This window comes from Bos indicus, chromosome 19, assembly GCF_029378745.1.
Source record: "Bos indicus isolate NIAB-ARS_2022 breed Sahiwal x Tharparkar chromosome 19, NIAB-ARS_B.indTharparkar_mat_pri_1.0, whole genome shotgun sequence".
Lineage (NCBI taxonomy): Eukaryota > Metazoa > Chordata > Mammalia > Artiodactyla > Bovidae > Bos > Bos indicus.
In genome coordinates this window covers 23,064,780-23,091,406 of record NC_091778.1, presented here as the reverse complement: position 1 = coordinate 23,091,406, position 26,627 = coordinate 23,064,780, and the positions used below count along the sequence as shown (strand labels likewise).

Here is a 26,627-nt window from a genome sequence, read left to right as displayed (position 1 = left end):
TCCCTGGCGACGGTGCTGAAGAGTGAGGTGCAGGTCCTCAGCATTAAGAAGGGATTATGCTCAGGAACACTGGGTGTCATGAGGCGGACGGCCGGGCCCCCACCGAATAGTGCCATCTTCCTCGTTCACACACAGTGCCTGAGACAGGGTAGGGGGAGCACACAAGCCCCCAAGGGGACACTGCCTCTGAGGACACCCAGCCAAGAGTCAGATACCAAACTCTGCGGCCTCAGCAGCGCATCAGAGAACAAACGCTTCCTGGGAAAAAGCATCATTCAGCTTCAGCTCCTGCACCCAGAGGACACCTGGCACAGCTGCTAAGAAGCCCAGAGCACCCAATGCCCACCGCTCAATCCCAGGGCGTGTCAGTTACGGATTCCCTTGATTGCACGGTCAAAGAATCCACACCCAAACCAGGCCACTTGTGTGATAAGCACAAGGCCACACAAAGTGCCAGACAGAATGTGGACGGCTCCACACCAAACGCCACGCCTCCAAGCCTACATCCCCTTGACAGGCTAAGTGAACAGCAACCATCTTTAACAGAATTTCCAAACTCACAGGCTGCAAACAAAGCCCTTTTCCCTACGTACATTTATAAGGCAAAGAAAAAGAGCTGGGGTGGTGCATATATCTGGACTCAGGACCTATCTGGATCTGCTTGGACCACAAGACCCACCCTAAGCCAACAAGCTCCTGGCACAGGCGAGTCAAGCCCAGCAAACCTTGCAGTGGGGTCAGAGGTCAGCCCCTAGCAGCCCAGCTACATCCTCAGCCCTTCCAACAAAGCGGCACATGCTTGGGGTCTCACTGCTTCCATGGCAGACAGTGCTAATCTAACACAGCATTCACGATACAACCTCAGAATCCTTCTTAACATAGTATTTCTGGAAAAGAGCCATCAGAAGGCCACAGACTGGATGTGTAAACAGTGGCACTGTCATCCTTCCAGGCTACCCTGCAGGAGTGTGGATGACCTGAGTGCACAAGATGTGGAAGCCCAAGGAACCAGGCACACATGGACTTCTGGGGCTAGAATACGACAGCATCTCCAGCAGGGGGAGAATGACGACCTCGGGGAACTTGGCTCAAGATAGCTGTGAACCCAAGTCACAAAGGCCAATACCTTGACCGAGAAGGTAGAAGAGAAGGACACCTTCCCAACTGGCACTGCCTCCCAGGCACCCTTGCCTTGGTGCCCTGGCCGCGCCTGCTTCTCACCTGAATCTGCCCTTTGCCCATGATCTTATCCACGATCTCATTGTTGTCCTTGTTGACCTTGGTCTTGTCATAGCACTTCTCGTAGCACAGGATCCTTAGGGACTGAGAGCCCTCCAGCTCAATCTCGAACTCCTGGGGAAAGACGAGACAGGATGCTGAACACCTGCAGCTGACCTGGGTTCCCAGCAAGGGTGGGCCCCACCTTTGCAAGGGTGAGAGGGGGCGAGGCGGGCCCATGAGGACCACGTCATGAGGTCTGGAGCAGCTTCCTCATTCTCTGGAGCTCCGGAGGCCTAGGAATCACTGAGTAAGGGGAGTATAGACCCTGAACTGTACGCTCCTTATCTCATCTGATCTTGGAAGCTAAGCAGGGTCGGGCCTGATTAGTACTTGGATGGGAGACCCCGAACTATAATATAACCCTGTGTCTAGACACAAACCCAAGATCAGAAGCCAGATGAGCAGGGAGGGGAGGGCAGAGGGACAGAGCTGGCCCAGCAGCAGGCTTGGCCATCCCCAGACAATAGGACAAGAGCACCGGGAGCAGGGTGGGCACGGTGGGGGATGAGCCCGGGGTCCCGGCGGGGACCACTCACCTCGTCCCACTTGGGCTCTGTTGTGTCCCGGAACACCCTGGTTTTGGCTTTGCTGACAAAGTAGCCAAAGGAATCCACCTCCAGGGTACAGTACAGGTCTGTGGGGACAGGCAGAGACACCGAATGAGGCCCAGGGCTCAGGAACCCAGGAGGGAAGGGGGATCATGCATCAGTCTTCCCAGGGTTCCCGTGGGCGCTCTGCAAATCCACATGCACGCCCAGCCTCAGGCCCCGCAGCCTGCCCCTCCCTGGGCACTGACTAGGTTGTTTCCCAAGGCAATGGTGTGTGCTGGGGGGTGACTTTGGGGAACCACAGCCAGTCCTCTAGTGTGAATCAGGGGCAGGGGGCGGAGGTCAGAGGGTGGCTGTACATGCCCTTCCCAGGCCCCAGGAGCTACCCAGCTGGGCTGTTCTCCATCAGGACTCTCCTGCAGAGCTAAGACTGGGGAGAGCTGTCCCTCACTGTGTGTGATGGAGACTGGATGTAACCAGGTATCTGAGCACAGCAGGTATCTGAGCAGGGCGCAGGTGAACAGGCGAATGAAGCAGAAGGCCTAACGGGCCCCCATCAGAGCAGAGAGCGCGTCTGGGCTGCTGAGAGATGGATGGGCATGAAGTGTCCCTTCACTGGCTCCCCTGTGAGGGAATCCCCATCAGGGACTAGTTCTGGTATAAAAGGGAGGGCTTTGGAGTCGGCCTGTCTGGGTCAAATCCTAGCTCTGCGCAAACCACCCCCTCTCTGTGCCTGACTGCTCTCCTCCGGTCAAGATGATGGTGCCTGCAGGCCAGGCTGGACTGTGTGGACCTGATCAGTTTACTAGGACAAGCAGCCGTGACTGAAGATTCACAAAGCCTGAGTCAGAAGGAATGTCCGAGCGGGTCAGGGGGCTGGCGGAGGGAGGTGAGGACTGGCTGGAGGCAAGGGAGACTCTGGAGCCGTAACTCACCCCGTGTCTGAGCACCCCAACCCAGTCTGAGAGGTCGGACCCCTGCTCTGGGGGAGTGGGACGCCCCACCCTAATGGGCCTGCTCCTGAGGCCTATTCCAGCTGACAGGAGGCAGAGAGACAGGAAGGGGGAGACATCTGGTCACCATGGAGACATGAGGGCCCCCGTCCAGCTCAGTGGGCTGCAGACTTGGTGTGTGGAGCAGCCCCAAGGAGCTGACTGATGAGGAATATTCCCAGGCAATGCCCCCATCAGCAGATTCTGTGGGTTTGGGGGCATCCTGGAAACTGGTGCTGTTTCGCCAGCACAGCCCGAGTGATGCGCGAGGGGGCCCTGGCCACACTGAGAGAAACGGTGCTCTAGAGGGGAAAGCATGGGCCTTGGTGTCAGAAGGCATGGATTCAACTCCATCATCTGTGTGCTCTGCTGGGCCGCCCTGGGAAAGTCCCTGGAGCTTTCTGGCCTCAGCTTCTTTGTGTGACAAGTAGGAATGGCATCAGCAACCTAGAAAGGGTGCCAGGAGGCTCAGAGCAGATAATGCACCCGAAAAAGCTCTGAATGTGCCAACCACTGTCAGCTCACTGGCCACATCTGCATTTTCTCTAGCACCTAGTAAGGGACCCGGCAGCACAATAGGCATCTGGAAATAAACTACTTCGTTCAGCATTTTGAGCTCCTGTTCATTCAGCGATGAAGGAGACGTGGCTCCTGTCCTCTCAGAACTCACAGTGCATGAAGCACATTTTAAGTGACAAAAAAGTACGACAGGTGCTGCCCCAGGGTGATAGGAACACAGAGAAGGCAGGCAGATTTGCTGCGGGAATCCAGGTGTCACAGAGAATGTTAATTGAATGACTGTTTGCAAGTCAATGGCATACCCTCTGTGTGGTGCGCTGTAGGAAGAGAGGCAGAGGGCAGATCTTACCAGAGGGGAAGAGGAGGGAGGGAGAGGAGTCAGGTTTCTGATCCTATATAATACCAAGTCCTTTTCTTTCTCTGTGACTCAGTTTTCTCATCTGGCAAATGGGAAGAAACTATTAGCTGCCTAACTCACAAATTCCTACAGGGAGAAAAGTTAGATAAAAATGTAACCGTATCTTGTAAAATACTAAGAACTGCATGGACGCAGCAGATGGTGATAAAGAAGGAAAAAGAATGTGTAGTAGCAGGGCACTGGCCCTATACATAAAGCTCATACTTAAGCCAGCTCTTAGGTAAGTATTGCCCTTTTTGTAGAAAAAAGAGAAGGCTCAGAGAGGTTAAGAGATTTGCCCAAGGTCACACAGCTTGTGATCTGCGGATGTGGGATTGGAGCCCCATATTTCTGATACCTGGGGGTAGAGAAGGGCTTAGGGCAGAGCAGACTTTGGAGACAGAGCGCAGGGATGAACCCCTGCCAAGAGGAGCTAGCTCCTGACCTTTAGGGGAATGCCACACCTCAAAGCAGCTGGCAGTGCCCCAGCCTGGGCAGACCAAGGCAGAGCAGGTGGGAGGCCCCATGCAATGGGTCCACAGGAAGGATGAACAACGAAGCCTCTTCCTGGGGCAGGTGGTCATGGGTACTTACTGGCTGACTGCTTAAACCCCTTGGCAGAATGGACGATGACATGGAGGAAGCCATAGAGCCCTGGAGACTCGTCGTCTGCAAGAGAGAAAAGCCCCCCAGGGAAGACGGTGATGAGAGGCCTGCTTCCTCCCGGGCCTCACCCCTGGCTGGTTGGTTACACAAAGGATGGGAGCAAGTCTGCGCCTCGGTCCGACAGCACCACCTGGTGGCCAGAGGAAGAAGTGTCCACAGTCTGTTGCAGCCTGGAGTGCGAGCTGACGCACTCCCTCCACTCAGCCTGGGTGGTCAGTCCACACCTTCCTCCTGGGCTGGGAGTCCCGATCCCTGGGAGCACTTTCCCTCCTCCTATGAATCCTGCCTATCCCACTGCTGCCCTCCTCAGTCTAGCCTTCCAAAGTGGAAATTAACCAACATAAGTCACTCTGTGCCCAAGAGCGGGTCCAGCCTTATTTCTCACACTCTAATCCACACCTTGTGCTCCACCACCACCCTGCCCCAGGCTTAGCCTTCTGCTTCCACAAACATATTAACATCACAGTCCCAGTGCACCAGGACGCCAGATTCTTCTCTTCAGCCAGAGGTCGCCAGGGAGGAGTTGGGCATCATCCAGGGACTCAGCAGAGAAAAACATCTGTTCAAACTCCCTGTGTATCTGGCAACTGAGTCTTCCCAGCTCAGCGGAGCAGAGGTCAGCTACTGGTAGCCAAGTGACCAGCTAGGTGTTTGTGGAAGGCCCTGGCAATACCCCGGGGGCTTGGACCCGCTGATTGAGCAACCTCGGATTCCAGATCTTACCGTCTTTATTGCTGGTGACAGGAATGTTGTGTACAGTCCTAAGTTTGAAACAGGATCCTGTGAGCACCTGGAGCTCCACCGAGCTCAGGACAAAGGCCTGAAGATCTGTAGGAGGAGCCAAGAGAGAGCGGAATGTCCTCACAGGTCCACTAGGACCCACTGCTCTTCTTTGAGGGCTACTTCAGGAAAAAAAGATTAGCTCTAAGAGCAGAGTTGGTCATTGGAAGGGGGAGTAGACACTCAGCTGGGGAGAGTCAGGGGTGCTGCCACAAGGATAAGAAGCGCAGGATCTAATTGGAGAGGTTCATGAATTATGTACATGACAGCAAGACAGACGGGTAACTCTGGGCTCTGGGTCCAGTCCTGCTGACAATTCACTATACATTCTTAAGCAAATCACCTAAATTCTTTGGGCCTCAACTGATCAGTAACATCAGTTAAGATGTTACTGCCCTGGCATCAGAGGAGCCAGTGGACATCAAAGTGCTTGGAAATGCAGAAGGCCCTCTCTTGCCACGGACACCAGCAGCGCAGCGTAGAGTAGAGGTGGGGCATTACCTTTCTTCTGCAGTTTCTGAATCGCTTCTCTCCACTCTGACCTCTCATAGTCTGAGGACAGTAGGAACAGGTAGCTCTGAAGAGAGGAGATGAGAATTCACTAGAGTGACCACAGTCAGACCCAGGACATTTTTGGATTCTGGGGCCCCCAATAAAGCGCCTTTGTACCCAGGCACCCCTAGGCTTGGAGAAGGCGGCAGGTGGGAGGAAGGCCTTCCTCCTAGGAAGCCAGGGGATGAGAGTGGCAGTGCCAGTGATGGCCAGCAGAGGGCACTGGCTCTCCACGAGTGGGGGAGGCAGTCCAGGGCAGGAGCCATGGCAGCCTTGTTGGGAAGGTTCAGGGCCAGGAGCCATAGCGAGTGGGCAGCCCTGGAGGAAGGGGGCTGTCTGTCCTTATCTCCGTCCTTTCTGACCTTTCCATTCCGATTGTGGATCCGAAACGGGATTGTGGGGGAATTGAGCAGCAGTAAGAACTCATTCTCAAACATCTTCTTCTTCAGGCGTTCGATGGCCCGGCTCTGTCCTTTGTTGGCTTTCTGCAGGGGACAGAGGGCACAGGCGGTTCTCCTTGCACTCAGACTCCACTTGTCACCCTGTAGTTCTACATACAGCATTCCTCTGTACAGTCATCATTTTTTTTCCTATATTTTATGACAATTTGATGTCTTGGGAGGGCCAATCAGCCACAGAAAAAAATGCTCCTCGCAGGACATGCTAATTCCTAGGCTACTACATGACTTCCCTGTGAGTGCATCTTTCATGTGCAAACCAGTCAGTCTGGAGTCCACACCCCTTATCCTCTCTTTTAACACAAGCCAGGATTTCTTCTGCCCTAAGTACCCCAGGGCAACTAGATATGACCGCTCTAGCCCAGAGCCTGCTGACTTATTCAATTTGCCAGTCCTAAGCTGTTTCTTGTGGAAAACACAATCTAGGCTCTGGGCCACGCACTTGCCATGCTCCTTCTGCCTCTTTTTTTTTTTTGCCCACTCAGCATGGCATGTGGGATCTTAGTTCCCAGACGAGGGATGGAACCTGTACCCCTGCATTGGAAGCATAGAGTTTTAACCACTGGACTCTCAGGCAAGTCCCTCCTTCTGTCTCTTGACCGAACCCCATGCTTTCCCACATAGCCCTGCGTGGCGTGGCATATGCCACCTACTCCTGGGAACTATAAGTAATAAAATAAATCTAAGGAATAAAAATCTTCCAGTGGCATGAACATCTCTGGGCGATCACTCAGTCATCTCCATAAATTAAATTCTGGGTACCACCGAGACGCCTGCTTAAAAGCAGCAGACACCTTTCAGCATAAAGCCCCCACTGCCTCTGGCCCCATGGGGCCTCCCCAGGCCTGGGTTCTAGCTTCCACGCCCGCCACACATCCCCTACATCTTCCACCCCAGGCTCACACTATTATTCCCTGCTCTCTAACAAGCTGCTCCCCATCTCAGCTGTCTCCAGTTTTTCCAGTCTGTATCGTATAAAGGATCCCTTCCCTTTTATGAACCACTATTATGCTTCACATCTCAGTGCCAATGCCATCCTCTACAGCTAGAATTCATCTCTGCTTTTTTTTTTTTTTACCCACTAGACTGGCAGAATTGTGACAATTGCTCACAGCCGGTGCTGTGACACTGTGGGGGAACAGATGATGACACACTGCTGGAGGGAACACGATCGGATGCAAACTTTGCAGACGTAAACCTGGCGATGAAATGCGCAAGCCCTCTGCCCCAGACATCCCGCTCGTAGGGGATCTGCCGGGAAGAAATAGAAGTGCCGAGGAAAGAAGGAGAACCCATCTAAAGACCCAAATATGTTGTGCCGTCGAGTGAGAACAGGAAACAGTTGTGAAAAAGGATCTGACAGATGAAACTGCAAAACGGCACGTGTAGTCTCATCAAAAAATACATAGACACACACGTGTAAACACAGGAGCGTCTAGAAGAATATATCTCAAACTAGGAATGATGGGGGGAAGGTAAGAAGTTCTATTCTACGCACTTTGGTATTGTATTTCTTGTTATAAGAAGTCAGTGTGACACTGGGGATTAGGGAAAAAATTAGGCTTAAAAATATTATTGAAAGAATAAATTGCTGCTGCTTCTGTGACTCAGAGAACAACACCGTGCATCTCCAGTGACTCTCATCACGCTGTGTCACGTGTTGCAGTCACACAGAAGAATGTGTGCCTTCTCCACTGGATGAGGAGGTCTGTGAGCATCTGGCGCAGCCCTGCAGCCATCAGTAAGCATGGATTCAATGAAGCAGAACGCCACGTCTGCACACATGGGGCAGGACGGAGGGCCAGAGCCTGCAGCTCCCAGGACCGGGTGAGGGACACGCATGCGGGATGCCCCTGATGTGCAGATGCTGGCAGACCCAACTGAGGAAATAGGCTCCCCTGAGGCTGGTTGTTTAGGAGGACACCTGTGCTGCTCAGGGGGCTCCCTCCGGGCAGGTGTACCCCAGTCCTAGACACTGTGAAAGTGAAAGCCGCTCAGTCGTGTCCGACTCTTTGCGACCCTGTGGACTATACAGTCCATGGAATTCTCCAGACCAGGACACTGGAGCAGGTAGCCTTTCCCTTCTCCAGGGGATCTTCCCAACCCAGGGATCGAACCCAGGTCTCCTGCACTGCAGGTGGATTCTTTACCAGCTGAGCCACAGGGGTAGGACATTCTCATGACCCAAACATCCCTGGGTTATTACTGTGGTTTTCCTCTCCTCTGTTCAGAGAAAGATATCTGGGTTGAAAGAATCCTTAGAAGCCATCTGGGCATGTGTCCTTCAACAACTTTTCATAAAGCACCTATTTATTACATGTTAAGTAGTAGGACATAGGGGACTTCCCAGGTGGCACAGTGATAAAGCATGTGCCTGCCAATGCAGGAGATGCAAGAGACGCTGGTTAGATTCCTGGGTCTGGAAGATCCCCTGGAGTAGGAAATGGCAACCCACTCCAGTATTCTTACCTGGAGAGTCCCATGGACAGAGGAGCCTGGCAGGCTAGCAACTGAGCATTAGCGCACAGAACTGAAGAAAACAGTCCCCTCCCTGGAGCTGAAATTCTAGTGGGGAAGAGAGACAGCAGAGTGTGCAATAACAACTCAGCACCAATAACGCCAAGCAAAGAGGTAAACATCAAGAACCAGGAAGCCAGGCACCCAACCGAAACCTCCAACAGTGGGGAGACATCGGGGAAGGCTCATGTGGGGACGCGAGGCCTAAGCCAAGCCTGGATGGGTGAAGAGAAGCAACAAGGCCAACTAACCAAGCCCCGCCATGCTCTTCTTTCCATTCCTGGGGAAGGTTCCTTCTGGGTGTTTTCCTCTAGCCACTGTTTTCAAATATAATGAACTTAAGGCTGTACATTTTCCTCTAAAGAGTGCTTTGGCTGTATCCCCTGGGTTTTAATATGGAGTGCTCTCATTTTCATGCAGGTCTAAATAATTTGCAGTTTCCCTTTTGATTTCCTCTTTACCTGGAAAGTTTTAACTTCCCAGGTATATAATTTAACTATATTCTAGTTGTTGACTTCTAATTTACTGCATTGTTGTTTGTGAACATGACCAGTACACTTTTTTTTTTTTTTTAAACTTGAGATTTCCTATTCCAAAAAAACAGACACTTCTGAATTGTGGTGCCAGAGAAGACTCTTGAGAGTCCCTTGGATTACAAGGAGACTAAACCAGTCAATCTGAAAGGAAGTCAACCCTGAATATTCATTAGAAGGACTGATGCTGAAGTTCCAATACTTTGGCCATCTGATGGAAGAGCCAACTCATTGGAAAAGACCCTGGTGCTGAGAAAAACTGAGGGCAGGAGAAGGGGGAAAGAGAGGATGAGATGGTTGGACGGCATCACTGATTCAATGGACATGAATTTGAGCACACTCAGGGAGACAGTGAAGGACAGGGAAGCCGGATGTGTCGCAGTCCGTGGGATCACAAAGAGCTGGACATGAACTTAGCAACCGAACAACAGCAAAATGCAGCCTAATACATGTTAAATTATCTGTAAATGTTCCATGTATGTTTGACAGAATCTCAGTTCTCTATCAGGATACAAGCTTCTGTGCATTTTTAGACCAAGTGATCTCCAAAGCCGCCTGTTTATTTATTTGCCTACTCGACCTGTCAATTTCTGAGGAGACTCCCAGGCCCTTCCTTTCTCACACATCCTGCTTTTCCTTAAGAAGACTTTTTCTCCTCTTGCTTTTGCAGTGTTTGGCATACACTGTTCCCCAGGAAACGTCCCATAATTAACCCCACTAAATTCTGAGCACTGACTCCTTGGCCCGACTTCTAACTGCCCAGTGCTCATGTGTCATGGTCAGACATGTTATCTTGAAGATTGTAAAGAAAGGCCTTCCTCTCTTACATCCTGCCTCCCTTGTCAGACTCCCAAATTTTATCACTTCTTCCTCCATTTCCCTGGCACACCCAATTCCAAGGTCCGCAATGAAAATGGCCAACTTCTCAGCCCCAGCTGATGCCAGGCTCTGCTCACCTCCTTCTGGATCTCACTCTTAAGGGCAGAGATCTTCATTTTCATGTCTTCCAGCTCGTGGTCTGGGAAGGGGTGCACCTGGGGACTGGCTTCAGACTCCTCAGGGGATGGAAACACTAGGTCAGCCAGGGGGATGTACCATTTGCAGTCATACTGCTGGTGCTTCCTGCAAACAGGTCAGAGGGAGATGTGAGCCACAGAGGAACTGGTCTTCAGGCTCGAATCGCTAGAACCAAAACCACCTGACAGGGACTGACTGAGAACTCGTCACAGGCAAGAATGATCCATACCCTGAGGAGCCTGATCAGGAAACATTCATGGAATGATGATAGTCAGAGGGTCAGGCAATGGCACCCCACTCCAGTGTTCTTGCCTGGAGAATCCCAGGGACCGGGGAGCCTAGTGGGCTGCCGTCTCTGGGGTCGCACAGAGTCAGACACGACTGACGCGACTCAGCAGCAGCAGCATGGTCAGGCAGCGGTAAGGGCTCTGGACCTCCAGCCTGACATTCTTCTGGCCCAAGACGACTGACATTCTTAGGCAGCCCAAACCTCTAGTGTCTCAGCAAGAGTGGTCTCTCCTGTTCCCCATCCAACTCTTCCTTCCCTTCCAGCTTCTCTATACATAACTTACATTCTTTATCTTCTTAGCTAGAGATACAATACAGATGTAATTTTGAATGCCACCTCTTCTCAATAGAAGTCACATGGGATAATGAGTTGAGGATTATAAAGCCACATCCAGGTCCAACGAGAAATAGTGCTGTGATCCACTAGTAATGTCTGCCGTGGGCAAAGGACTTAACGCAGAGGTATGTGTGCTTACGACTGTCACCTCTGCTTTAGAATCATCTCAAACGTCATCCCCTCTACTGAAACTCAGAATAATAGCTTCTCCTTCTCTCACTTTCCCCAGGACTTCGCTTTGTACCTCCCTGCAATATTAAGCCTGTGGCCTGCCTCCCTCAGCACACCATAGGTGGTAAGAAAATAAGGCTGGAAGACCGTAGGAATACATATTGAAGAACCTTTTCTGCTTGTGACAGAGACACTCTAGTCACTGGGTACAGAGATGGAGCTCAAAAGCAGCTTTCAAGTCAGATGAAGGTTCAAATCCTATTTCCTCTACTTTAGTTCTATGACCTTGGGCAACTTATTTCACTTTCCTAAGCCTTTTTTCTCGTCTGTGAGATGGGGATAATAATACCTACTTTGTGAAGTCACTGGGGAGATTAGAAATAATATATTCAAAGCATTTGTCATGGCACCTGGCATGGCACAAGCACTCAATAAATGGTAGAATCAGATTTAATGAATATTCACTGAATTGCAGTTAGCAAAAATTTAGAGCTGTCTAATAAAAGGAGAATGCTTAAGTAAATTATGGCATATCCACTTGTAACATCATGCAGGAAAGTAAAATGATGATTATGAAGATTAAGCAGCAACAGGGAAAATGCTTATGACGTGAAATGGAAAAAGCAGAGCCCCAAATTGGGTATTCACTCTGATTACAAGTATATGAAAAAAATAAGAACATTTAAAAAAAACTGGAAGGAAATATAGCAGCAGGAGACTGATGCTTATGTTCGGGTGGGTGACAGGGTTTATTTCCCACCCCCTATAATTTGGTTGTATTATATTTATAATTAAAACCATGATTTATTTTTAGAAAAAGGCTATGAAGTAAAATAAAATTAATTAATATGTTTTTAAAAAGGGGGAAAAAAATGCAGATGGCCCCAGGCTGCTGACAGGCTCCACTGGGGGGTGGGGTCTAGTTCCCCCCGCCCACCAACCCCCCTGCACACTCACCCCGCTGATGTCTTCTTTAGCTTGGCGCACAGGAGGACGTCGGTGAAGAGGAAGACGTGCCGCAGTTTCCGGGAGCCCTCTGACACTTCCACTAGGAAGCCGTCCTTCACCAGTTGCCGCGTCTGAGAGAGACCCACCCCCGCCTGCTCAGGGGGGTCAGCCCAGGGCCCAGCCTGCACCCATCCAGCTGTGGGGGTTGGGGTGGGGGTGGGGGTAGGGCTCCAGGGAGGGACCATAGTGCCTGGTGGTTAGCAGCACTGGCTTTGGGGTCAGGCACCCAGGCTTGGGGATTCCAAGGTGGCACAGCGGTAAAGAATCCACCTGCCAGTGCAGGAGATGCAAAAGATGCGGGTTTGATCCCTGGGTCAGGAAGATCCCCTGGAGTGGGGAATGGCACCCAGCTCTAGTATTCTTGCTTGGAAAATTCCATGGACAGAGGAACCCGGCAGGCTACAGTCCACAGGGTTGCAGAGTAGGACGTGACTGAGCTCATAGCTAACACCTAATCTACCATGGGCTTAAATCCAGATTCTGCCACTTCCTGGCTGAGATCTTGGGGGTAAGTTCCCCGACTTCTCTGAGCCTCAGTCTTAGCATCTGTAAAACGGAGACAATGACATTGGCCCCCATAGCATAGGAGCCATGGTATATGTAGAACAGTCAGTAGAGTGCCTGGCATGTAATATATGATCCGCAAGTGGTAGCTTTCCATTTCTCCGCAGCCCTCAACAGCTCATCCCTGGATGGACCCACCTGGGTCATACATACCCCACCCACCTCCACCCTAGAAACGCCTCCCTAACTCTGCCTAAGATGTTGATCTCGTTACAGCGGAACTTTGATCTGCAGAACCACTCAGGCCTCTGCTTCTTGAGTGGCTTCTGCAACCCGCCTCAGGCGGCTGGATGGGGGACCCTGGGCTTCCCTCCGTGGGGCTGTCGCAGTGTCCTGGGGATCCTGCAGCTGTCTCTACCCTGGGCTCTGGCTGGTCTGGAGCATTTCGCTCCACGCATAACTTCCAGAGCCTCCTCCCCACCACCCTGAGCCCGCGGGCCTCTGTGGGGCTGTCACGGTCTGTCTCGGGCTTCTCTGTGTGACCTATATATGCTGCGTATGTAGGTGAGCACGTAGAGAGCTCACTATTAAAACGATCCCAAACTGGTCGTGCTCGAGGGCCTCTGGAGATCTCTCAGACATCCTCAGAGTCAAACCAGCTGGTGACATTCCAGGGTCTGCAAACCGGGGCTGGGGCTACATGCAGGGACAGCGCGCTGGTCCCATTAGCCAATCCCCAGATCCTGCCCCTCATTACTTCCCTCCCCAGGAGACACTGGAACTTCATAAACACTACAAAGGAGCAGAAAGGCAGCCAGCCTTCACTCCTGAACACCACTTAATTACCTCTTCTGGACAGGAAGCTCCATATGTGGGTCAGGCTGCTGACCCACGCAGCTAACTGTCCCTCTGATTCTTCAAATTGCTTCCCCTCACTGAGGCACCCCCACTCCTCTAGCAAAAAGGGCCCCCAGGGAACTGGAGCTGCTAGCCACATCCAGGCGCCCACCTGGGACAGTTCAGTCACCTGGCAGCTTCAGCCACCTCTCCCTGACTCTCCAAGCTCCCTCAGCCTGAGCCATTATTTTCCAGAGGACTCTGAGGACACCATGCTGCCCAGAAGAGGTGGCTGCATTCAAGAATGAGACAGACAGAGCCCTGGTGCGGGGGTCAGTGTCTGAGGCTTGCTGACAGAACACCCCAGCTATGGCTACGGTCCTCAATCTTTCCAGCACCAGGGACTGATTTCGTGGAAGACAACTTTCCATAAACGGAGGGTGAGGGGGATGGTTTCGGGATGATTCAGGCTCATCACATTTACTGTGCCCTTTATGTCTAGTCTAATGCTGCTGCTGATGTGATAGGAGGTACCAGTCCACGGCCCAGAGGTCAGGGACCCCGAGCTAAAGGATCCAGTTCCAACACTGATAGCCAGGAGACCTTGTGCGGGAGACCTGGAGAGACTCTCCAGGCCCCAGTTTCCTCATCTGCCTCCGTGGACCATTATGAAGATTAATGAGATGCTGGACTTTAAGCGGTTGGCCCAGGACCTGAAGGCCTGTCCTTGGCTGGGACTGAGCGGTCAGGGTTGGAGAGCCACCGGGCATCGGGCGGTGGTGCCCATGTGTGCAGGAGAGCAGGGATGGGCGAGCTGGTGCCGGGCACCCTCCTCACCCTGGGGGCCAAGCCCCACTAGATCCTGAGCTCACCTCCCCCTTGGGGGTTGTGACTGCAGTCCGGCGGGGGTCGATGTCCTCGTTGATGCTGGACAGGAAGTTCTGGGAGATGCGGAGGGCATCCTGTAGCAGCGGGTAGTCTGGGTGGTCCACAGGTGTGTGCTTCAGCAGGTCCTGGGAAGGATGGGGTGGTGAGATGGGCGAGCGGGGTGGGGCTGAGCGAGAAGACAGCGGGGAGAACTCAATCCGCACTGAAAGAATTCCAAGGGGGCCAACTAGGGACCTTACTCTGACTCGGTCATGCCTGCAAACGCTGAGCTAAGAATTAGGGTCAGAGCAGCAGGGCAGTGGCGCCCCTTTATTACTGCTGCAGTCGTTATTCTTCTCCCTGGTGGTGCAGACCAGGTGGAGTCTCCTCTCACCAAGCAGCTGGGAGAGACACCCCCCACTTACCCTACAGCTGCTCCAAGGACACTGGAGACCAGGCAAGGAATGAGGAGGCAGGAAGTGCCTGCCTCCCAGGGAGCATTTGGCCAAAAGTCAAGCTTAGTGGCCAAGCTATTTTTAGGCCCTGGGCCCATCAGCTGGTCACCACAGGCCAGGCAGGTGCAGTCAGGGCCCAGGGACCCTCTGCCCAACTCCCCGCATGGGCTGTTGTCAGTGACTCCGGCGCTTGTGCACCCTGGGCTCAGTCTCCCACCCACTCCTAAGCCCTCCCTGGCCACTCGGCAGGGAGACACTCACGTGTAGGACCAGGGTGCTCCTGGTGACTCGGTCAATGGGCTTGTAGAGCAGAGCTGTTGGGGAAGCAGGAACAGGGACAGGTCAGATGAAAGATAGGGAGGAGTTTGAGACCTGAAGGGCCAGCCTGTGCCCCGAGCCGCCTCCCTCCCCTGCATGGATGTCCACTCACAGGAGGCCAGAGTGGATTCCACAGCAACCACGCCTCCATTCTCACCCCAAAAGACGGACACACAGCTCTGGTGACCTCGGCCCCTTCCACCCACCTCATCTTGACTCCCACTAGACATGATTTCTTGAAGGCCTATTTGTCCCCCAGGCCTGTCCCAGCCTGACCAGGCTCATAGCAGACACAGATGCTCCTCTGGACTCTCTGCTGAAATCACACAGCCTTACCCCTAACAGCTCCAGGACAGTGGGGGTCACACCCAGGACCCCAGACTGCAGGAAGGAGACACTGTTTTCCCAGGGAGGGAGGTGTCCCCAAACCCCATCATTCTCATATCCCTCTGGTCCAAGGCCTGGCCCCACCAGCTGGGAACGTCATGCTTCGTTCTGACCCATGTTGTTGACCTCATCTCCACGAGGAAGACCCCTATCTGTGCCCTCAATGCCCTCCTGGCTGAGGACCAGGGAGGCACGCCTGATGGCCACGGAGAGGCTCTGTTCTCAAGTGGCAGCTGATGGGGTAAAGATTTCCGAAAGGAATTCAGGTGGGGCTTTGAGTCAGAGAGCCCCTGAAGAGGCTTGGAAAATGCAAGCTCAGCACGACCTCCCCTCCCCACAACACCACAGGCCACACCCTTCGGCGACCAGGATACCAAATGAGGATGTCCAGGATTCAAGGGAACAGGTGAAGGCGGCAGCTGGCCGACCAACACTTCCGAACAAAGCTCCTGCGGCAGCTGCGCCCTGCCCCTCCCAGCCTGGGTGGTTCAGCTCCGGGCCTGCACCTTTGCCCACGGGGTCATGACCTCTGCCCCCCTGCTGAAGGAGCAGTAAGAGGCAGGATGCTGGTCTGGGGAGGAGGTCCAGAGTGGGTATCCCATGGGATCAGGCTGTGACAGGTACCAGGGCTGACACTCATGTTCCAGCCAGCCCCCAAACCAAAGAGTTCCCCAAGGCCCTGGATATTAATACCCTGCGCATTGCTAAATGGTCACTTGGAAACAACTGCTGGCTACGGAGAAGATGCAGTCTCAGCGGTGTGCCCTGAGCCTCATCTGCTGGCTTTGCTTGGCTGCCCGTTAGAATCAGTGGGGAACTCTCAAAAGATTCAGATGCCTCTTTTTCCCTCTCCCATCAGCTAAACAGCAGGCTCTGCTGGGCAGAACCCAGGCATCAGCATTTTTACAAAGCTCCTTTGTGGATTCTGAGATGTCATAAGGGTTGAAAACCACTGCTTCAGGCAAACACACCTCCCATGATTTATTTGCAGCCCTTTCTTAATCTAGCAACTTCTAGAACCCCTCCCTGTCCAAGGGCAATGGGTGCTAGAATGGACAAGATCAGGTTGGCCTATCCTGGGCCAATGAGGATACAGATCGGTCACCAGCCCAGGAGGGGCAAGTTCTGAGGCTGTCTAGGGCAGCGGTCCCCAACCTTTTTGGCGCCAGGGACTGGTTTGCTGGAAGACGGGAAGAAGGGCATGGTTTCAAGGTGATTCAAGTGAATTGCATTTATTATGTACTCTGATTTATTATTATTATTACATCAGCTCCACCTCAGATCATCAGGCATGAGATCCTGGAGGTCGGGGACCCCTGGTCTAGGGTACCCACCTGTGGCTCAGCCCATCTGCAGGGCAGGGGGAAATCACTCTCTGAGAACCCGAGACCCAGAGAAAATCCAAGTTCAGCAGACACCAGCCAGGGTGGGCCTCGAGTTCCTGCCCAGAGAAAGTTGATACTGCAGTGTCAGCCCCCTCCATCCCTCTGCTGGGTCCCAGGAGGAAGAGGTTTCTGACTAAGCTCAGAGGTCTGCACAAATGGCAGGTTGGGTTTCAGAGGGGTTATTAATATGCCTCGAGTCACCTCAAGAGTCCACTTGATTGTGGCCATGGAATGAGTCCTATTGTATCAGCCCCAGATTGGGGAGGGGCAGCTGGGAGGAAGGTGGGGAGAGGCCAAGAGCAAGGACAAGGCCCCAGGGCCGCAGTCAGATATGGAGGGAACCAGGGCGGCCGTGATGGGCGTGCCCCACACCTGCTTCCCCTGAGAATGCAGAGTGCACAGCTCACCCCCCGCCCCATACACACCTGCTCCCTGCCTCTGCTCCTCCCCCTCTCCCTGCTCCTCAACATGTGGTTCCCATTTCTGGGGCACACACCATTGACCAAGTTGCAATGCCCGTCTCTCCCCCTCCTCCTAAAAGCCTTCCCCAATCAGGACTTTCACAACCAACATTCACACAGCCTAAAAGACAAACCATGACCTGTGCAAGGTGGGCCTCTCTCTAGCTTGCTGAGTACTTTACTCCGTGTCCAATGGCACTGTTTTACATGTGCTATTTCCTTTTAATTAAAAAAGGAAGGGACTGTCCTGGTGGTCCAGTGGCTAAGACTCCACGCTCCCAATACATGGGGCCCCGGGTTCAACCCCTGGTCAGGGAACTAGACCCCACATACCGCAACGAAAGATCCTATGTGCCACAATTAAGACCGGGCACAGCCAAATAAACAAATAAAGGAATAAATACACTTTTTTTTTTTAAAAAAAAGGAAAGCAATGATCACTAGTCCTATTTTACATATGCAGAAAATTCTCCAAAGTACAAAGAAGTTTTATGTAACTTGCTCACAATCACAAAGCTGTAAGAGGCAGCTGGGTTTTGAATGTAGGTCTACCACTGCTCCCTAATTTTGAGCCGTCCCCCTCCATGGGGGAGGGTAGCACCAGCAGAAGCCCAGTGGTCCTTGAGAGGGTTCTGGGAAAGATTCATCAAGGAGTGGATGAGCTGGCCTCTCTTGTTGCCAAGGTGAGCCCCCTCCTTAGGGGCCTGAGTCAGACTCCCTTTGCCTCCCACCCCCCCAACCATGTTTGGCATGGAGCCCTGGAGAGTGGACATTCGGTACCTAACCACTAAGGCAGACAACCACAGTGGTGGTGGTTTAGTTGCTAGGTCCTGTCCGACTCTTATGACCCCATGGATTGTAGTCCACCAGGCTCCTCTGTCCATGGGATTTCTCAGGCATGAATACCGGAGAGTGGGTTGCCATTTCCTCCTCCAGGGGATCTTCCTGACCCAGGAATCAAACCCAGGTCTCCTGCATTGCAGGCAGATTCTTTACTGACTGAGCTATGAGGCAAGCCCAGAGTGAGCCCTAAGTCACTCAGCCTCCCTCAGACGTCAGACCAGCACCCTTTGGAGGGGCTGAGAAGGTTCAAACAGGGTGGTCAGTAAGGGCCCCTTTGCACCTAACCCCTCACACTTTGAAGCTGACTTCATCTCAGGGGTGGAAGAAACCCTGAACTTCAGGTCCTGAGCCTGTTTCACTAAAACTAAGCTTCCTTTTTGGGGAAGAAAGAGGAAGCAAAGGGCCGACTGTTTCCTCTTTAGAGAAGCAGAGTGGAGACTTGACCAACTCCCTGGCCAGATCGAGAAGGGCATTTCCCCTCCGATCTTCAACCAGGCCAGCTTCAAGTCCAGACTGTCAGGATCTGAGCCGAGGGGTGGGGCCCAGGGCAGCCTCTGCCCGCTAACTAGTGCTCCCCGTGCTGTCCAGCTGGACAGCCAGAGAGGGACGACTTCAGGGTCTCTCTCCATCATGAGCAGTCTTCTATACAGGACATCTAAGAAGGGGAGGGGACAGCTGATTGTGCACAGAGGTCGCAGGGAAGAGCCCGGAAAACCTCAGCATCGCTCCTCCAGCAAGCTGCCGCCCGCCTCTGTTCAGCCTTCAACAAGGAGCTCCAGGTTACCACGGAGACATGAAAGCAAAGTGACTGAGAGAAGCTGAGACAAAACGCCTGCCTGGTGGGAGGGAAGACGGTCCTGAAACCAGCCGTCTGCCCTAGGGGCCCAGAGCAGCAGGCCGGGGGCATCACTTGACCCTTATGCCCCTGCCAAAGGCAGCCTGGGTCATCCCGAAGGTACCTCTTTTCTTGGAAGGCGGGGCCTGCCGGCTTCCGGACACCTACCTCTTTGCCTAGGCTGGTGCCAGTCTCCTCTGAGCCGAGAACCTGGGTGGCAGCACACACCTGTCTCGGGACCCCTGTCCCTGAGGGAGCTGCAGAGGATGCTCCGTCTGCCCCCTGGCCCCCCACCCATCATACAGTGGGGGTGTGACCTTCACAAAGCAGAACCTGCCACGCCCCCCTCTCCCACCAGCACTCACCGCGGACCTTCTGCACTAAGCGACAAGACCTCAGCTCAAGGGTCTCCAGTGGTTAGAACGAACCCCCTGGGGGCTACCCAATTCCTTCCTGCTCCCAACCATATTCACGTTCTCCAGTCGCCTGTGCACAGAGCAGAGAGCCAAGGCAGCGTGTGCGCTCCAAGCACACAATACCCTGGTCGCTCACCATCCTCTCCTCTCGCCCGAAACAAAGAGACTCCCAACTTCTCCCTCCAGCAGGAGCTGGCACCCTCCGAGCCCAAGGCACTGCCATCTGGACCATCGGGCCCTCTCCGGTCGGCCCCTGCTGACCCCTCTCCAGCCCCGGGGTGGCCACCCCTGCAGGTGCAGCCTTGTCACTTTCTCTCCTTGACAGCCTCTCCAGGAAGTTGCTCCCAGCTTCTGGAGCTGAGCCGCGAATTCCCCCCACAGATCCTCGGAGGAGCCTGGCCCCTTCAGCCCGGTCCTCCCATTTCCAAGCCCCCTCTGCCTGGAGGGGCCCCCAGACTTCAACTCCAGGTTGGAAGCTGGCCGCCCGCGGCTTAACACAAGTCCAGCCACTTGTTCCCCCTCCCTACCCTGCTGCCCCCCAGCCCCCCTTGCCGGCCACATTTCCACCCCTTCCATCCACCCACTCCATCCGGCCCCCAGAGGTGGGAGGACACCCCCACCTCCCGCGAGAGGGGGCCTGGGTTACCATAGGTGCAGTTACAGCAGAAGCGAATGATGAGAAGTATTTCCATGGCAGCCTGCGTCCCCGTGGCGGGAGCGTGCGGCCATCGCTCCGGGCTCCCCCGCTCCCCTCAGCGGCCCGGCCACTCAGCCACCTTCGCGGCTGCGGCTGCACAGCCTCCAGAACCAAGCAGCCGCTTCTGAGTGCGCCTCTAGCCAGGGGGAGGGGAGGGAGGGCGGTGCGCGTGGAGCGGGGAGGAGGAGGGGAGCGAGGCGCCTGCTGGCATCCTAAGGAGGAGCACGTTTGTAGCTGGCCAGCTGCCTGGGGACAGAGGCTGGATTCCTCCTCGCGTGCACGCGCTCACACACACACTCACACACACGCGCGCGTGTGAGTACGTGTGCGCACACCTACAAGCAAGGCACAAAGCCAGACAAAGGAAGGTGACTGTTAATCCAACCCTTTCCCCATAGTACCTTCCATAGTGACTGACGTGTGGCTGTCCCTGGAGTCCTTGGGACCTTTCACCTTGAGTTCCTGCCAAACAGAGGAGAGGAATCACTCTACCAGGCCCAGCCCCACCCCGGGCCTCCCCATTCCCCATGGTGAACACAGCAGGAAACAGGGCTCTGAGACCCAGGGGTGCAAACAGGAGCAAAGAGACAAAGACTAACAGACATGGGTGGGCTCTGTTCTGCCTCTCTGACTCCAGAGCCCCTGGCCACACCCGTCAACTCCTGGAGCCTCCTAGGGTCCAGTGGCTGATGCAGGCAAGAAGGAGGGGCTCTGGGGACCAGAGAGGACTGTGATCACAGTCAGTGCTCCTCAGGCCTGTCCCCTAAAGCCCCTCCTCAGCGACTAGGAGGGCCTTCAGAGGATGAGCAAGAATGGGACCACCCTTTCCCCACCCCCAGCAGCAGCCACTGCTGCACAGCAGCTCAGGGCACACAGGGTTTTAGTGGACAAGCACCAGCATACCAGCTGGTCTTTGGGCATGAGCAGCCCTGGAGAGGAGGAGACAGGGGTCCCACACGCCTTTATGGGGGCAGCAGGGACGTGGTGCGCCTGGGGCCGAGAGGTGCAGGGCAGTCCGACCTCTACTTCACCCATACCGAGAGGGACTCACCCAGCCACCAGCCCCAGCTGCACTCCCCACCTACTGTGCCTGGGCTGGACATCCAAGCCCACAAACTGCCAGGAAGGAAACAGCAACACCCCCCCTGGATGCCACACAAAGGGACAGGGGTGCTGGCAACAGGCCCCAGGGATGGCTTATCTGATCCTAACCTCTTTCATCTGCCTTCAGGACAGAGGTTCCAGCTCCAGCCCTTTGCCAGTAGACCAGTGTGGCCTGTAACTGGAGTCGTAACGCAATCCCCACCTTGGAAGACTGAGTACATGGAGTGGGGGCTCCCAGGGGACTGTCAGCAGGAAGGCGGGGGTGAGGTGAGGCCAAGTCAGGTACCAGGTGATGCTGTCTGCTCTCCCTGGCAGGAAATGCCCAGGCCACGGGCACTCTACACTTGCTACTCCTGCCTCAAGCTGTTTCTAGACAGAGAAAACCCCCAGGGATGAGCCTGGGGCATGGGGGTGGGGAAAAGTGAGGTTCCTCAGCTTCTCAAGGCTGTGTCTCTGGCTGGTGTCTAGATTCCCAGCTTTAGGGAATTTTTCTCCATGCGCGCTTCCAGCGCAGCCTAGAAGTACAAAATCACTCCGCGGCAGAGAAGGGCCTAATTGCAGTAATGAAGCGGCAGCACTAGTAGGGAGCAACTGCGACCGCGCATGAGTCAGGGTGAGAAGCCACTGGCAGCCGGCCATGGGCCTCGCTCTGCCCTTGTAGGGCTGGCTTGGAGGGGAGCTTGGCGATGAGCACAGGGGTTTCTGCTGCTGCTGAAACAGGGGGAACAGAGAACAGGCAGCCAGCCCAGGCTAAGAGGAGACCCTCTCCCACTCTCTGGACAGTACATGACCCGGGCACCCAGGCAGCCTTGGCAGGGCCACTCGAACACAGATAGGGACCACCCTTTCTCCAGCCTCACTGTTTCATGTACTGGGACCTTCCTACCCCTCGCTCCATGCCATCCTTCCAGGCAGAAGGTGACTCACCTGACCCCTGGGTTTGGAGACAAAACAGAGCTCAGCTCTCCTCTGTCTGCCCCCATGAAATGTGTTTGAACGTGGAAGGGAAGTGTTAGCAAACCCAGTGTGGCTACAGATCCACATCCATGTTATTTCAATCCAGCTTTGATGGGTAATCAAGCTCACACTTTCATCTCCATCTGCCCAACACATGTGTTCCCTCTCGGCTGATTCCAAACTTGGGTATAACCCTGTAGCTTCCTGAAAATTATCCTGCATCTCACCAACTTTTCTAGCATTGGAGCTGAGAAAGCAAAGGATCAAGAGAGGCCTATAAAGAAGGACTTCCAAAACTGCAGAAAGAGCTCCCTCTCCTTGGAACCAGACATTCTCTTACCCTGAGCTTGGAGCTGGGAACTTTGATTGTAAAGCCAGTGCCTTAAGGCATATCCCTGAGATCTTTTTGGCTCAAGGGGTGAGCTGGGCTGTGTTCCTGAAGTATTCTAGGACACTTCCTGGACACAAGTGTTGACGGCAGATGATGCCACATCTTTGCCTTGTAGAGGAGGATGGAGTTGGGACTGGATGCTCCCCAGGAAGGACAGGCATATTCCTAGCCAGAGGGTCTAGAGCTTCTTCTCCAGATAAAGGGCCCTTGTCCTCTCTCTGTGAGATTTCAAGGATCTTAAAGGATCACCTAGTCCAGACTCCTTCAAGCCACTCTGATTATAAAAATCACCTGGGCAAGCTTGTTTAAAAACAAAATAGACTCCTGGGCCCCGCCCCAAACCTTCTGAATTGAAGCTCCAGGGAAGGTGCCTGAAGATCTGCATTTCAAACAGTGGGCAGGTGGTTCTTGTCAAGCAGACTTGGGGTAAGCTGGACCAATCCAGACAGCTCATTCTACAGCAGAGGAAGTAAGCCCAAAAGAAGGGAACTGATTTGCTTAAGGTTACCCCAGTGTGGGAGAATGCTGCCTTTTTTCTTTTTGCTTCCCCTGTTCTAACACAGAATAACCTAAATCAAAATAACAGAAAAATAACAGAATCATATAGAAATTGATATTCTTATATCAAGAAGGAAAATGTCAAGGGCAAAAAAGCAAATGTCAGGCTGTTACCCATCAGGAGAACTATTTTTCTCACGGGCAAGCAGAAGAGGAGAGGCTCTAAGTCTGGAAGGCTCTGACCAGCCCCTCAAAACCCTGAGCCGTAGGGGTGGCAGTGCAGGGAGCTGCCCACCTCAGAGATCTTCTGGAACTGGTTGTTGGACTGGCTGCACTTCTCAGCTGTCTCCAGAGCGACTTTATAGTTATCCACAAATGCTTTGTACACACCAAGCTGGCTGGCCTGCAGGGCGGAGAGAGAGGAGGGCAGGAGTGGGATGGGGAGAAAGGATTAATGAATGGATGAAAGCATAACCAGAGCACCTGGAGCTCCCTTAGCGCTCAGAACCTCTAACTCAGTCCAAATGGCTAGCTGCGAGCAGAGAGAAAAGGCAGGAATGAACATACTACGGCATCCCTTTGAACTCCACAGTTTCCATGGAAACTGGCTCAGCCAATAAGGTTAACAAGGGGGTTTGTGGGGTTGGGGGGAGCAGGGCAGGGCCTTTGTTGGCTTGCTAAAACTCAGCTCATAGCAGCATTTGGCTTTATTTAGCATCATCAAAGTCTTGCACAGTTTGAAGCCCCTTAATGCCTCACACGTCTTTCACATCCTGGAATTAGCTGAAGCACTGGGAAGGGGGGTGGGCACGTGTGGCCCGCTCAAGGCTCCACTCCCCATGCTGAGACTGGGGAACTGCATTTAAAGGCACAGTCCCCACTTCCCTTGGCCTCCAGGTCCCTGTCCCCACCTCCTCAGCCTTCAAGGAGCCAGAGGTCCTTCTCCTCTACACATCTGCATGTCAGTCTGCACCTAACACAAAGCTTTCCCCGGCTTAGGACCACACAGAGCCTCGCCTTCTCGGGGAGGCAGAACAGATGCCATCAGCCCTTACTGCAAAAGGGGAAACCGAGTTTCATTAATTCAATTCTGCAGGTGTATTTATGGAAAGCCTTCTCTGTGCTGTGCATGTGTGTTTCCTCTTACAGGAGCAAAGGGCGGAAATTCAAATTGAACCACAATGAGATACTATTTCATACCCATCAATCTGGTCAAAATGTTAAAGTCTAATGATATTAAGAGTCAGAAAGAATGTAGGAAAACAGGAACTTTTAAAGACTGCCTGTGGGTGTGTGTAAATTGGTATAATTATTGGGAAAATAATTTGTCAATAACCAATAAGGTTGAAAATATGTTCAGTTCAGCCTATTGAGCATATCCTCTCTACATACAGACCCCAGGGCTACGCTGTCCAACACAGGAGCCACTTGCTACACGTTAGTCAGTCGTGTCTGACTTTGCAACCCCATGGACTTGTAGCCCGCCAGGCTCCTCTGTCCATGGAATTTCCCAGGCGAGAATACTGGAGTGGGTAGCCATTCCCTTCTCCAGAGATCTTCCCGACGCAGGGATTTAACCCGGGTCTCCTGCATTGCAGGAAGATTCTTTACCATCCGAGCCACCAGGGAAGCCCTACACATGGATACTGAGCACCTAAAATGTGGCTAGTCCAAACGGAGGTGGGCTGTGAGTGTAAAACACACACTGGGTTTCACAGGCTTCGTATGCAAAAGAGAACGTAAATTATCTAATTCCTTAATCTTGACTGCATGTTGAAATGGTAATATTTTGACTCTATTAAGCTAAATAGAATATATTCTTCACATTAATTTCACCTGTTTATTTCTACTGAGTGTGGCTGCTGCTAGAAAAATTATATATGTGGCTCACACTATTATTTTTACTAGAAAGCACTGCTCTAGAGAAACTTGCATGTGTGTGTGTGTCCAAGGAAATGTAAACATGGGTATTTTACCCACTTCATTTTTTCTTTTGTGAAAAGACTGCAAACCAATGCTCACAAAGAAAGGAACCCATACACACTGTGCAGTTAAAATGAATGAACTAGATCTCTGTGTAGCAACGATGACAAGTTTCAAAATGAATGCTGATCGAATGGCAAAATATGATACATATATACATATTTTTTTCTACACTTTAAAAGTAAATGCAATGCTTTAAGAAGATACAGATATGTAGCAAAACCCACAAACTGCAGCCTAAAAGACTACACACCAAATTCACGCCAGTAGCTGCTTCTAGATTGAGAGGAAGGGCAAGAGGAAAGGGTGGCAGAGAGACTAACTTCATCCTCATTTGTAATTCTTTAGCTTCTTGATTAAAAAGTCTTTCCCTGTATCTTCAGAGAGTTGCTATAGCTCAAACCGTAAAGAATCTGCCTGCAATGCAGGAGACCCGTGTTCGATCCCTGGGTCAGGAAGATCCCCTAGAGGAGGGAATGGCAACCCACTCCAGTATTCTTGCCTGGAGAATTCCATGGACAGAGGAGCCTGGTGAGCTACAGTCCATGGTCGCAAAGAGTGGGACACGACCGAGTGACTAACACCACTACTACAAGCTCTGAATTCTTCAGAGCTTAGTGTCTGTTAATTCTGGGAGGTGAGTGTATTGTTGTTTGCTACATTATTCTCTAGATTTTCTGGTTAAGTTGTTTTTCAATGAAGTAGCAAGGAAATTCAGCTGCTGGGGCCTTCTACCCACCAAGGTGCGGGGAGAAGGGTGGGTAGGGGAGGAAGTCTGCTGCCCCTGAGGCCTGCCCAGACAGACTCTGCTTTCTGCACAATACCTGCACTCCTCAAGGACCCAAAGAGGTGGGCTAGGGAACCTGGAGCCCTCCAGGGCAGAGACAGCTCAAGGAAGCTGGCAGGCGGGGCCCAGGAAAGCCAGAGGAAAAAGTGAGACCCAAGATGCTTAAGAAGCCAGGGCCAGAGCCATGCAGGTCTCAGCCCCAGATGGGCCAGACTTCAGAAATGGGCAGGGGTGGGAAGGGATGGAATCCGTTTCCTCTTCCAGGGAGTGTCCTGGCCCCTGGTATCCTAGGCTACAGGGGTTGTGCTAGACAGTTGCTTCCTAAACCAGGATTACTGATATCCTTCCAGGTACACATCTTCCTTGTCCACCTTTCCATGAGAGGGATAAAGGCTGGGTGCTCAGGGTGGAATGCTACCTTCCTAACCCTAACAGGCTGCAAGCAGGAGCCCCCTGGGCAGAAGGCCTGTGCGCAGGGGTCACCGGCCATCCAGGCACCGCCATCTGCATGGAGCACCCGAGTCTGCGGGGCCCGACGCCTGGCCTGCCTGGGCCATTCCCTGGGAAGTGGAGGTTGCTTTGGAAACAGCAGCTTGGCACGGGGGTGATCTCATAAAACAAATAACAGAGATGCTAATTCCCCTCTCTCAGTAATGGATAATCAAATACCCAGAGGCCAGCTGGAAAGAAACTGCCTCCAGATGCCTGGGCTGCCCCGGCCTTCTCCCAAGCCCGTAGGCTCAGGGGCTTCAGGCGTCAGTTCATGAGGCAGGGGAAGAGAAGTGGGGGGTGGGGGCTGGGGTAGCAAATACATGGCCAAGCCAGTGGAGCTCAAACC

General features: G+C 53.2%; 1 protein-coding gene across 5 annotated transcripts in view; it reads right to left on the bottom strand.

Moving 5' to 3' along the window:
* The window catches only part of ABR (ABR activator of RhoGEF and GTPase), a 188,644-nt gene that overhangs the window by 37,374 nt on the left and 124,643 nt on the right, over positions 1–26,627 (bottom strand). For 4 of the 5 annotated variants that reach the window (XM_070772792.1, XM_070772793.1, XM_019981205.2 and 1 more), the window contains 12 exons: positions 23,315–23,422; positions 20,471–20,531; positions 14,989–15,041; positions 14,278–14,418; positions 12,014–12,135; positions 10,200–10,365; positions 6,098–6,220; positions 5,685–5,760; positions 5,127–5,231; positions 4,332–4,406; positions 1,818–1,915; positions 1,222–1,353 (listed from right to left, as the gene is read on the bottom strand). In XM_070772792.1, the coding sequence (XP_070628893.1) occupies positions 1,222–1,353; positions 1,818–1,915; positions 4,332–4,406; positions 5,127–5,231; positions 5,685–5,760; positions 6,098–6,220; positions 10,200–10,365; positions 12,014–12,135; positions 14,278–14,418; positions 14,989–15,041; positions 20,471–20,531; positions 23,315–23,422 (1,260 nt within the window). Of the gene's footprint in view, positions 1–1,221; positions 1,354–1,817; positions 1,916–4,331; positions 4,407–5,126; positions 5,232–5,684; positions 5,761–6,097; positions 6,221–10,199; positions 10,366–12,013; positions 12,136–14,277; positions 14,419–14,988; positions 15,042–20,018; positions 20,174–20,470; positions 20,532–23,314; positions 23,423–26,627 lie in introns of those variants that run through there. The other variant, XM_070772794.1, reaches the window with a different exon arrangement.